Below are 13054 nucleotides of genomic sequence, written 5' to 3' on the forward strand. Positions count from 1 at the left end.
ATTGGTAAATACCACCAACGTTGGGTTTTGTGGCATTACAACATTTCTGAATCTGAATCTGAAAGCCGGAACGAGAAGTAATACCGTAACAGCAGAACCACATCAAGCACACAGCTTAAGAAATAAGACCAGGATTCCTCCAAAAGCAAGGAGAAGTTATTAAGACCAAACGCAGTGGTAATGATGTGTTTGGCATGCCGACGTCAGTGGAGGAAAATTAAGGTCTTCGGTTTGAGGTTTTATATACTTTTCCAGCAAGCCACACTATAGTTAATGAAATTAAACACACCAATATTAGCGTCTCTCTCGGGAGTCTCCATAATCAGCATGCCACCACTCGTTGAACCTTTTTAAATGAAAATAAACGGCGAGCCAGTGAGATGGACTAATTGTGTTGCAAACAGGGGAGCATGCCATTGATATAATGAAGGCCATTTTCGGAGACAGAGTGGTTGAAGAGGTAGTAAAAAAAGTCTCCCATCTCCTGAAGGTTCGACCTCGGGGCAGGGGATTCCAGTACCTGGTTGACTGGGAGGGTTAAGGCCTGGAGGAGAGGTGCTGGGTCCCCGCCAGGGACATCCTGGACCCAGGCCTCATTGCTGATTTCCAACGCCGGCAACCCGGTCAACCAGGTATGCGCCCAGGTAGGACGCCAGGTGGTGCCCCGAGAGGTGGGGATACTGTCACACCCTGATCTGTTTCACATGTCTTTGTGCTTGTCTCCAACCCCCTCTAGGTGTCACCCATGTTTCCCATTATCCCCAGTGTATTTATACCTGTGTTCTCTGTTTGTCTGTTGCAAGTTCGTTTTGTTCGTCAAGTCTACCAGCGTTTTTCCCCTTGCTCCTGTCTTGTCCGAGTTCCTGTTTTCTAGTTTTCCCGGTTTTGACCATTTCTGCCTGCCCTGATCCTGCCTGCCATTCTGTACCTTGTCACACCACCCTGGATTACTGACCACTGCCTGCCCTCTCTACAGGATGAAGGGAATATAAGTGTCTTGTGCAACATACCATTCTGATAGGGGAAGCACAGTACAGCAGCAAGCCAATAGGGAGTGAATGAGTAAGATGTAAATCAAGTGAGTATTTACTGTATGTGGGCATTTAACTAAGCAAGCAAATGCCTGTGGAATTTGAATTAAGTGTTTAGGACCATAGAACACAGTTAACTTGAAAAGAAAAGTAAATGTGCCATTTACCACTGACTAGACACAATGCAGAGCAATCCCCGGGAAATTATATTTCTCTGAATCATGATTGCAAAATAAACATGCAAATTTCCCAGTCAACATCCCATCTGTTTTAAAAAATGATTTTAAAAAGTCAAACAGCGGGGATGTAATCACACCGAGGCATGGTAGGAGAGAAAATTATTATGTTTGCATTCCACTAAAGAAAAGAGAAGGAAGCATGTTTTTTTACAGACAGGGTCATGTTCATTACTCACCAAATGGAAGAAAACAGAAAAAGAAAAAAAACTGCAAGGGCCTACCTAGATTCCTCCAATAAAAAATAAAATCTTCTGTTGCAAAACGCTTTATAACCCATTTCAGTTGTGTGCCGTAATGAACAAGACCCAGGCCCTCTCTTAGTCTTTTCGGTTGTCTGGGTGATAAGTTTGACTGACTGTCTGCTAGACATAGCACAGCACCGACTGGAATACGATACACAGAAATGCCTTTAACTGAAGTGGAAAGACTTTTCTTTTGCCCCCTCGCAAACGCATACCACTTCGCAGTATGACTCCTGTCTATTTATATCACATCTCATCTTCGGCACGCAAGTCAAACTGCCAAAACATTGGGAGATTGCAGCCCTTTACAAATATAGCGAATTAAGTCACATAAAGTGGATTGCGAAAGTATTCACCCCCTTGGCATTTTTACTATTTTGTTGCCTTACAACCTGGAATTAAAATAGATTTTTTGGGGGGGCGTTGTATCATTTGATTTACACAACATGCCTACCACTTTGAAGATGCAAAATATTTTTGGGGGTGAAACAAACAAGAAATAAGACCAAAAAAATGAAAACTTGAGTGTGCATAACAATTCACCCCCCCCCCCCCAAAGTCAATACTTTGTAGACTCACCTTTTGCAGCAATTACAGCTGCAAGTCTCTTGGGGTATGTCTCTATAAGCTTGGCACATCTAGCCACTGGGATTTTTTCACTTTCTTCAATGCAAAACTGCTCCAGTTCCTTCAAGTTGGATGGGTTCCACTGGGGGTACAGCAATCTTTAAGTCATACCACAAATTCCTAATTGGATTGAGTTCTGGGCTTTGACTAGGCCATTCCAAGACATTTAAATGTTTTCCCTTAAACCACTCGAGAGTTGTTTTAGTAGTATGCTTAGGGTCATTGTCCTGCTGGAAGATGAACCTCCGTCCCAGTCTCAAATCTCTGGAAGACTGAAACAGGTTTCCCTCAAGAATATCCCTGTATTTAGCTCCATCCATCATTCCTTCAATTCTTACCAGTTTCCCAGTCCCTACCGATGAAAAACATCCCCAGAGCATGATGCTGCCACCACCATGCTTCACTGTGGGGATGGTGTTCTCGGGGTGATGAGAGGTGTCGGGCTTGCACCAGACATAGCATTTTCCTTGATGGCCAAAAAGCTCAATTTTAGTCTCATCTGACCAGAGTACCTTCTTCCATATATTTGGGGAGTCTCCCACATGCCTTTTGGCGAACACCAAATGTGTTTGCTTATTTTTTTCTTTAAGCAATTGCTTGTTTTCTGGCCACTCTTCCGTAAAGCCCAGCTTTGTGGAGTGTACGGTTTAAAGTGGTCCTATGGACAGATACTACAATCTCCGCTGTGGAGCTTTTCTGCTCCTCCTTTATATCTTTATAAAGGAAATCATGGATTTAATGGTGCTCGGTGGTATATTCAAAGACTCTGATAATTTTTTATAATGCAACCCTGATCTGTACTTCTCGACAACTTTGTCCCTGACCTGTTCGGAGAGCTCCTTGGTCTTCATGGTGCCACTTGCTTTGTGGTGCCCCTTGCTTAGTGGTGCTGCGGACTCTGGGGCCTTTCAGAACAGGTGTATATATACTGAGATCATGTGACAGATCATGTAAAACTTAGATTGCACACAGGTGGACTTTATTTAAGTAATTATGTGACTTCTGAAGGTAATTGGTTGTGCCAGATCTTATTTTGGGGCTTCATTTTAAAGGGGGTGAATACATATGCATGCACCACTTTTATTTTTTTATTTTTTTATAAATGTTTTGAAACAAGTAATTTTTTAAAGTTCACTTCACCAATTTGGACAATTTTTTGTATGTCCATTACAAGAAATCCAAATAAAAATCAATTTAAATGACAGGTTGTAAATGCAACAAAATAGGGAAAATGCCAAGGGAGATGAATACTTTTGCAAGGCACTATAGTAGTGAGGGGTGGTGGGCGGCGGAGAGATAATTTCCATGTGGATCTGCTGGGGCCTAGTGTGGACGGAGGGGTCTGACTGAGATCTCTGTCACACTGTGGTGATATGCAGGGTCGAGTTCATTATGCCCAAATGGGATGAAACAAGGAGGGACTACCTGGACTTGTCCAATAAGAAACATTCATTTTCATTTTCCATTATACTAGTCCACGTTGGGTTATGACATTATTTGTGACATTATGAGGCAGACCTGTAGGCAAGGTTAGGGCTTTGAGTACTGACTGAACTGCACTGCTCAAAAACAAGAGCAGGCTTCACAGGCAGCAGGCTGCATGGGGTCGGGTGGGCCTCACACACACACACACGTACACACACATACACACACCTCCGATAAATATTGGGGCTAACATGGCATGCTTGCCAAAATCATTTATCCTCGGAAAATGTGTGTGAAAGTGTGTGCAAGAACGAGTGAGTGAGTGAGTGAGTGGGTGAGTGAATGGCTTCCCTACAGTTAATGAGTGAATGCCGAGCACTATGGTCTCTTGAGTTTACAGAGACTAAGATGCAGCGGCAGCATAGGAGAGGCCCCATGATAAAATCACCGGAAAGCCAAGCCAGGGGAAAAAAGCCATATTACAACCTACAGTATGTCTTGTGCTAATTGGATTGTTTGCTCTACAACCTGCAAGTTCGTATGCCTTCACACCCTGATATACAGTATCGGCCTAAGGCCGAGACAATAACTAGTCACAGTGGCAGAATACAATGAAACGCACCTTGTTTCATCAAAAAAACATAAAGCAACATCTGTCCGTTGAAGTCCACAAAACATACAGTTACAAGACCTACAGCATGGTCAAGCAAGTTAATGTTTCTGACATTTTCGGACTACTAAACAACTATTGATTTAGAACCATGGAGAGTTACCGCAAGTCTCAAAGAAAACAGGAGCTGCCTCCACTATTCCAGCACCCTTTCAACATCATCTAATCACCTCTGCTTAATCTAATACGGTGACAACTAAGATACCAAAAACTATTTAGTCCAATCAACTAAAGCTAAATATTATGTGGCTGGCTAAAATGCTCGCTAGGCTAACTTCCTTTCATGGCCAACGATGCACCAGGCCAACTAGTTATCGTTGGCCTACTACATCTAGCTACATCTTGAACTTCCAGTCCAGGGGCACAATGTATGAATTTATGGTTGGATTAGAATCGCAGTTATAATCATTTACCAGCACACAGAATTCAGTAAAACCACAAGTCCAAATCCCTATCTCCATCCATGGCTAATTTAGGAATGGGATGATATTAGCTAGCTTGGTAGCCACATGAGGACAACGACACAACGAGATGCAACAATTCAAGTTTTTTCTCAATGATGTTTGGTTTCTGATGTTATGTGATTGCAACTACATTCTTATCATACTGCAGCCGTGTCTGTTTAGTCTCATACTACTGCTGCTACTACTACTACTACTACTACTACTACTATCTTATCATACTGCAGCCGTGTCTGTTTAGTCTCATACTACTGCTACTACTACTACTACTACTACCACTACTACCACTACTACCACTACTACTACTACTACCTTACCATACTGCAGCTGTGTCTGTTTAGTCCACTACTACTACTACAACTACAACCACTACCACTACCACTACCACTACCACTACTACTACTACTATTACTACTACCACTACTACTACAACTACTACCACTACCACTAATACTACCACTACTACTACTACTACTACTACTACTACTACTACTACTATTACTACTACCACTACTACTACTACTACTACTACTACTACTACTATCTTATCATACTGCAGCCGTGTATGTTTAGTCCACTACTACTATTAATACCACTACTACTACCACTAATACTACTACTACTACTATTATCTTATCATACTGCAGCCGTGTCTGTTTAGTCCAATACTACTATTACTATTACTACGACTACTACTATTAGTACGACTACTACTATTATTACTACTACTACTACCACTACTACTATCTTATCATACTGCAGCCGTGTCTGTTTAGTCCACTACTAGTACTACTACTACTACTACTACTACTACTATGTTATCATACTGCAGCTGTATCTGTTTAGTCCAATACTACTACTACTACTACTACTACTACTACTACCACTACTACAATCTTATCATACTGCAGCCGTGTCTGTTTAGTCCAATACTACTACCACTACTACTACTACTACTACTATCTTATCATACTGCAGCCGTGTCTGTTTAGTCCAATACTACTACCACTACTACTACTACTACTACAATCTTATCATACTGCAGCCGTGTCTGTTTAGTCCAATACTACTACCACTACTACTACTACTACTACAATCTTATCATACTGCAGCCGTGTCTGTTTAGTCTACTACTATTACTACTACAACTACTACTACTATCTTATCATACTGCAGCCGTGTCTGTTTAGTCCAATACTACTACTACCACTACTACTACCACTATTACTACGACTACTACTATTATTACTACTGCTACTACTACTACTATCTTATCATACTGCAGCCGTGTCTGTTTAGTCCACTACTATTACTACTACTACTACGACTACTACTACAATCTTATCATACTGCAGCCGTGTCTGTTTAGTCTACTACTAGTACTACGACTACTATTACTACTACTACTACTATTACTACTACTATGTTATCATACTGCAGCTGTATCTGTTTAGTCCAATACTACTACTACTACGACTACTACTACCACTACTACAATCTTATCATACTGCAGCCGTGTCTGTTTAGTCCACTACTACTACAACCACTACTACTACTACCACTACTACAATCTTATCATACTGCAGCCGTGTCTGTTTAGTCTACTACTACTACTCCTATTACTACTACAACTACTACTACTATCTTATCATTCTGCAGCCATGTCTGTTTAGTCCACTACTACTACAACCACTACTACTACTACTACTATTACTATTACTACTACCACTACTACTACTACTATCTTATCATACTGCAGCCATGTCTGTTTAGTCTACTACTACTAATATTACTACTACTACTATCTTATCATACTGCAGCCGTGTCTGTTTAGTCCAATACTACTACTACTACTACTACTACTAATATTACTACTACAATCTTATCATACTGCAGCCGTGTCTGTTTAGTCCAATACTACTACTACTACTACTACTACTACTACTACTACTACTACTACTACTACTACTACTACTACTACAATCTTATCATACTGCAGCCGTGTCTGTTTAGTCCAATACTACTACTACTACTAATACTACTAATACTAATATTACTACTACTACTACTACTACAATCTTATCATACTGCAGCCGTGTCTGTTTAGTCCAATACTACTACTACAACTACTGCTGCTACTTCCTCTGTCCATTAAAAAACCTTGTGGAATTATTTTGTGTTAGCACCTAATCTTTCTTGCAGACTACCTGGGCTAAATCTTATGCCAGCAATTTTAGATGTGTAAGCCCAGGGGTCTTGAGGCCTAAGAGTTTTACTTGCCGTGTTTTTTAATGGGCTTAATAGTAAAGACATGTATTTTAACGGAAGCATGTATTACCTTTTAATGTCTTCTTCTGATAGTCAAACAAATCACTTCAGAAATAGGCTCCCTGCGCACATTCATCCACTCCAAACGGAAAGAGACATCTGATACAAAACATTCCTCTTGTCGCCTGAAATAATTGATGCGTCCTGCTGACAAATGTACCTTGTTTCATAAAAAGAAAAGTTGGGACCCAAGAAAAGTGCCTAAAATACGGGACGCAAATACAACTGTGTCTGTCCGGTTACCCAAGCTTATCCGTGCGGGAAACTGTGAGGGCCGAGTTGATAATGTCGCAAGTTTGCTACTGGGCACAGAGAAATAAAAATGGTATCCAGCAGTTCATCTGACTCTTGGGAAATAGACACAGGGCCTCATCGCCAAAATCCAAAAGTATCCCTTAAAAATCCTACAGCAGGGCTATTCAATTCCGGTCGTGGAAACATTTCTGGTTTGGGATTTTTATATGGTTCTTGAAAGAACCGTCCCGTTGATGGTTCTTCAGAGACCCTAAAATGGTTCCCATATGGCAGTGTTTCCCATCGCTCTTAATTAATAACCTTATTTGATTCCACCTTTCACCTTAATTTTTCAGAGTGTAGCTAACCAATAAATTGTAAGTCTACATTCAAAAAGTTTATTTTTCAAATATAAGCGATTTAATAGACTTAATAAGTAGACCTAATCGATTATAATTTCGTTTGCATGAGCATGTTCGTCTGTCTGTTTGTCTGTATGTCTGTGTGTGTGTGCGTGTCCCTTCAAAGCATGGTCTTCACCCTGTGAAACCTCAAATGTTGACATAAATTAAACTAAATGAAAATGTCGTAAACTTCACATCAGTGGATACATTTCATTTAAGATGTACTTTTAGCATGAGCGAATATGCGGCCCAATTAACACAACACAACACGCAGACTGTATTTAAGCAGAACATAAAGCCGTGTCAAACCATTATATGATGTTTCAATGTGACTCCTATAGAAATCAATCAAGACCCAATTGTGAGACGTCTACATAGGTAGCCTATCTACTGGCCAGATTGCAGACACACCGATACTCCATTTTCACTTTTATCATCTACGATGTTTGCTCAGTTTTAGACACGAGGTAGGCCTGCTGTAGTAGACGACTGGAAAAGTCACATGTAATGTTCAATAATTGAATCCTGCCTTAGTGGCATGTTGTCAGCACACATCTGTTGTTTCAGACCGAATTGCAAACATTTGAACCATACGATAGGCCTATAAAGACAACAATATAATAAGTATTGTCTAATACTTATGCCAGGGGAGGTCAACAGAGGGGATGCCTGTGCAATTCTACATAAAATGTCATTAACTGTACCGAGAAACATCTAACCAACCCTTTATCCTGCCTCAAATGACAAGAGCAAACAAAAGACCATTTAAAATACTGCCACCAAAACATGACCTAGATTGCATTGTAATACTGTAGGCTATAGCATATGACTCAAATGAGTTTATAAAAGGGTAATAACAATAACAATAACAATCCTATTCATAATTATAAAAATTGTTATACTAAACAACAGGCCTAATAATAATAAATTGTGAAATTTCGAAAGAGATATAGGCCTACCTTTTTAGGTAAAATAAGATAAACAAACTAAAAAACAATCATCTAAATTACAAGCCACCTGGCTATGATACCATGTAACATATTCATGTAAACATGTAAAAGTGTTTTCAATTACCACTACATTTCCAAATAGGCCTATGCTGTACATGTGGGTAAATACGGGGCCGTCACAGCATTTATTGATCACTGCGAGTTTACTCATTTCGACACCGCTCAGTGAGGCGATTCTGAGAGCCAAATCCCTGTGGATTTGAGGATTCTGGACCGGGCAAGTCTGTATAAATCTCCTTAAACCAGGCCCTTTTCGATTTAATCAGGACTATGACAACTCTGTCGAAATCAAAAAAAGGTGCCACCGCTATTTAAATGATGCCAGTTTGGGGGGAAATGTAATAAGTGCAGGCTGCTATAGGACTTTTCTACAGGGTAGAGTATGACAATTATCCTACGGTGTGTATAGCCTCTGTAACTGCGCAAGTATCCTGTAGGCGTCAGGCCTAAATGTTGTCAACAACTCGGACCCAGCTTTAACTATCACAAGGCCATATTCATGTGAACTTCTTTTTGCTTATAACTTCTCAGTTCCAACTTCTTACAACACAAGGCGAGACAAATTGGGGTCCCTAAGGTCTGAAAGCTTAGCAAGAAGTGAATAATTCTCGCCGAGTGAGAGGTCTCCTCGAAGTCACGCAGGCATCTCTTTTAAATAGCGCTCGGATCAAAAGGCATTAAGATCAAGGTCTATTTTATATACTGTGAAAAAATACCTTCCTGAATTGATAACGATTCCCCCTGAGTGCTGGGCCTGCTTTCTCTTCGCAAAGACTTGACAAATGCCCGCGCGTGATACCGACATTTAAAAAAACTTGAACCAAACATACACAAGCACAATTACAAGAAATGCTGCTTACAATGTAATCGTTTATTTCTGGTTCCAAACACAATAAGTAACTGTTGAAATGTTTACTTGTCTTGTCCTCATTGACACAAATGATTGATCATAATGCGTAGAAAATTGAGGAGGTAAACAACCAACGTATTAGGCTACTCGTTTACAGCTCGGTCATTTCACCATGCTTGTTAACATAGCGGTTAAATATAAACAACCAATATGCCTTCATTACAAATGTAACATGCCTTAAATCTGATTTTGGATTAACAAAGGCCATATACAATGTTTTTTCAGGGGCCTATGCTGAAATTAAAATAAACGACTTCTTAAATAATTGTAAATATCTTATGCGTTCAGATTCATTAATAGGCTGCTTATGGATTAAATGCATTAGGCTATACATTTCAGTGAGCCCTCACTGTTTTAAGCATTCATCTGCTCGAAGTTCTGCATTTCCACTGCTACATGTCCATAATCGAAACTCAACTTGAAATAATTGATAACACCCAAAACAAAAAAATGAATCCTCGTTCGAGTCTGAAAATATGTGTAACACACATTATTGCTTTAGCTTTCATGCAGAAAACAAATAACACGTAAATTGATTATATACATTTACAGAAAAAGCCAACTGTATTCGTGCATGCGCAATAAGCAAAGCAATCGGAAAGATATCAGAATCCAAGCTGAGAAACATCCTTCTTTATACATAAACATCAGCACGATGTTCACAAAAATTGTAATTACTTTTTTCCGTATATGAGGACAGCACCAGTCCGTAAAGTACCTTCTTGCACAAGAAGCATTATTGATTGTCATTCCCCGAAAGAGGAACAAAACACCATAGTCGTTTAGCGGTCAGAGGGGAAAAAACGACTTCGTGAAAGCATTTTCTTCTAAGGTAAAACCGACGGATAAAATGCTTCATGAAAATAGCAATTTCTTTCCAATTTCACATTTGAACGTCTCCCACTTGTCGTCAATGAAGCTTGTGCGGAATGTGCGCTCAACTCGGTCTCTATTCTGTGCTCCTTCTTTCGCCATGAGCAGTGCTAGAGCGCCCACTATTTCAAAAGACAGGAATATTATTTCACAAGACTTGGAAAAACTCAATAAAAAAGTTACTATCCCGTTCGAAAACTTTTAGCTAACTTTCGGGTAACGATTCTTCGCCGTTTCTAACCTCCGAGAACATACTACTCCACTGCGCAGTTTGTATGGAAATGTTTTTTCTCTCATATATTTTATACAAATCCACCAGCAGTGTTTCTCGGCATATATGAAAGTTCTGAAGTTGGGAACAAGCGAACCCGAGGCTGCAACAGCGAGAAGGCTGGAGACACGAATTAGGATGTTTTACGGTTAGTATTCACATGAAGAGCGAAATTATATCTAGGAGGACAAAGACCCGTCCCCCAAAGGAACTGATAAATGACAATGACACATTGGTGACGAGAGTTCGAGCCGCCGACCGAAAGCGTAAGAAGGGAAAAAATACCTACTTTTGGCCAGTTTTCTTGCCCTAGCCTTGGATCTCATCTTGTCGGCTTGTAGATTCCTCTCGTCCTCCGTGAGCCCAGAAGCAGCAACAACACTATCTTCATCTCACAAGCATTGTCAGTTTGGACACCTTCGCACATGCGCACAGGCCATTCAATCTGCCACCCTCGTCAGGGACAAAAAACTTTGCAATGTATTCATCATTATCACTTTTTGTCCTATCCTCTCCCCTTTAGATCACTTATCTCTTTCCTCCTCCTCCCTCTGAGCACCATCTCGGATCCCCCCCCCCCCCCCTCTCTCCGGTACTACCGCTATTGCCACCACCAGCACCTTCTTGACCACCCCTTAAAGAGCAATAACTTATTTTTCCCAAACCCGTGGTACCCGGACTAGCAATGGACACAGCATGATAGCCTATGTGATGGGGTCAAGGTCGCATCCCTCAACTGCAAGGTGATTGTTATCAAATATCACTACTGATCATTCAAAATTATCACATCAAAAATCTAATTGATGGTAAAGTAAAAACAATAAGGGAAAAAAAGAAATAGCGTACTATTGTTATTACTGGCTATTATTATCAGCCTATTTTATTAATAGGCTATGATAATGAATATGATGGCTTTAATGTTACCGTTGTTCTTCTCATTATTAGTATTGCTATAATAATGAATTACGAGAAAGATAGGCCCTATTCTATTACAGATAGGCTATCTCAAATATATGTTTAGACTATATTTACAAATAACGCCATTGACGTGTCATCTGTCATTGTGTTCAATGTAGGCTACTCAAATTTCACGTTATGCAATAGGTTATTTTTGCCTCCACTAATTTAAATGCATACGTTGGAGTCCATGCATCGTAAACAACAGGTGTAGATTAGCAGTGAATTTATGATATAGCTCTCCGTAATTAAAATGTTGCATGCTTTGCCCCCGGAGCAAACCACACGAAACATGCAGCCGCCGAATTTCAATAGACGAGACGAGGGACTTGAGCGGGCTGGTTTCAATGAATTGTACTTCTAAAGGAAACATATTAAGTCAATGTATTTTTTATTTAAACGATTCTTTATTTCTGTACACCTATCCTCTCCGTGCACTATGGAGCAGATGTCGTACTTAGCTACTAAAAAGTAATGAATGAAAACATGTAGCGCCATTGTGTCACAAGGACTCCAGGTAAACCCAGCGAGGAGTTTCAACGTTAAGTATGATTTTGCCTTCCACTTGTTTTAAGTTGCATTGTATGACATTCAGACATGCCGTGTGTATGACAGCAGGCGTCTGTTGCTCGTTGCATGCATATCAACAGGCAATGTTAGGTGTGCGGTCGATTTTAGTTGGAGGTTTGGTTATATGCTCTATAGCCTATTCTGCAGCCCATAACGCAGCTAAGCAATTGAAATGTGTAAGTCTGTAGTCTACCGTATGTATGAATTAATACAATATTTACAGTGAACTATATGGATGTTGAACGAAAGAAAGGCGAATATTGCTATAGTCCTGTACTAATCCACATGTAGGCTAGGTATGATTACTGTTCAGTTGAAGCAGTGAAGAAAACAACCCATCTAGTCAAGAAAATATCAGGAAAGTATCGACCTCTCTGACAACAAAAAGCATCGTTATTCGGCATAATCAATTATTCGCGTTTGAACTTAATTTCATTATTGCTCCTATTGCATGCAGTTAATTGACAATTATTATAAACCACATTGCTGTATCATTGTTATCATAATTAATTATGATTATTATATTGTAAGGATGAATGTTATTATTATTACTTGCAACTACTTCGACGCAACATGTAGATAGATTTTAATTCACAGGCCTACACGTAAAACCAAATCAGGAATGCTATGTTCATAAAAAAAACTACGTAAAAATTGATGTATAGCATACTATTTGAAAACATAGTCCTAGAAAAGAAACGAGTTGCATGATTAAGCCTTGATTGAACACCAATACGAAATTATTATAAATACTAATTAAATAATACATGATAATAATAATACTTTTGTCTTAGTATTCATT

General features: G+C 39.7%; 1 protein-coding gene across 8 annotated transcripts in view; it reads right to left on the reverse strand.

The window, feature by feature from the left end:
* LOC139542047 (histone-lysine N-methyltransferase PRDM16-like) overlaps positions 1 to 11424 on the reverse strand; it is a 339347-nt gene extending 327923 nt beyond the window's left edge. For all 8 annotated transcript variants that reach the window (XM_071347038.1, XM_071347033.1, XM_071347040.1 and 5 more), the window contains exon 1: positions 11015 to 11424. In XM_071347038.1, the coding sequence (XP_071203139.1) occupies positions 11015 to 11051 (37 nt within the window). In that variant the 5' untranslated portion in view covers positions 11052 to 11424. The remainder of the gene's footprint in view (positions 1 to 11014) is intronic.
* Positions 11425 to 13054: the final 1630 nt, after the last annotated feature.

This window comes from Salvelinus alpinus, chromosome 17, assembly GCF_045679555.1.
Source record: "Salvelinus alpinus chromosome 17, SLU_Salpinus.1, whole genome shotgun sequence".
NCBI lineage: Eukaryota > Metazoa > Chordata > Actinopteri > Salmoniformes > Salmonidae > Salvelinus > Salvelinus alpinus.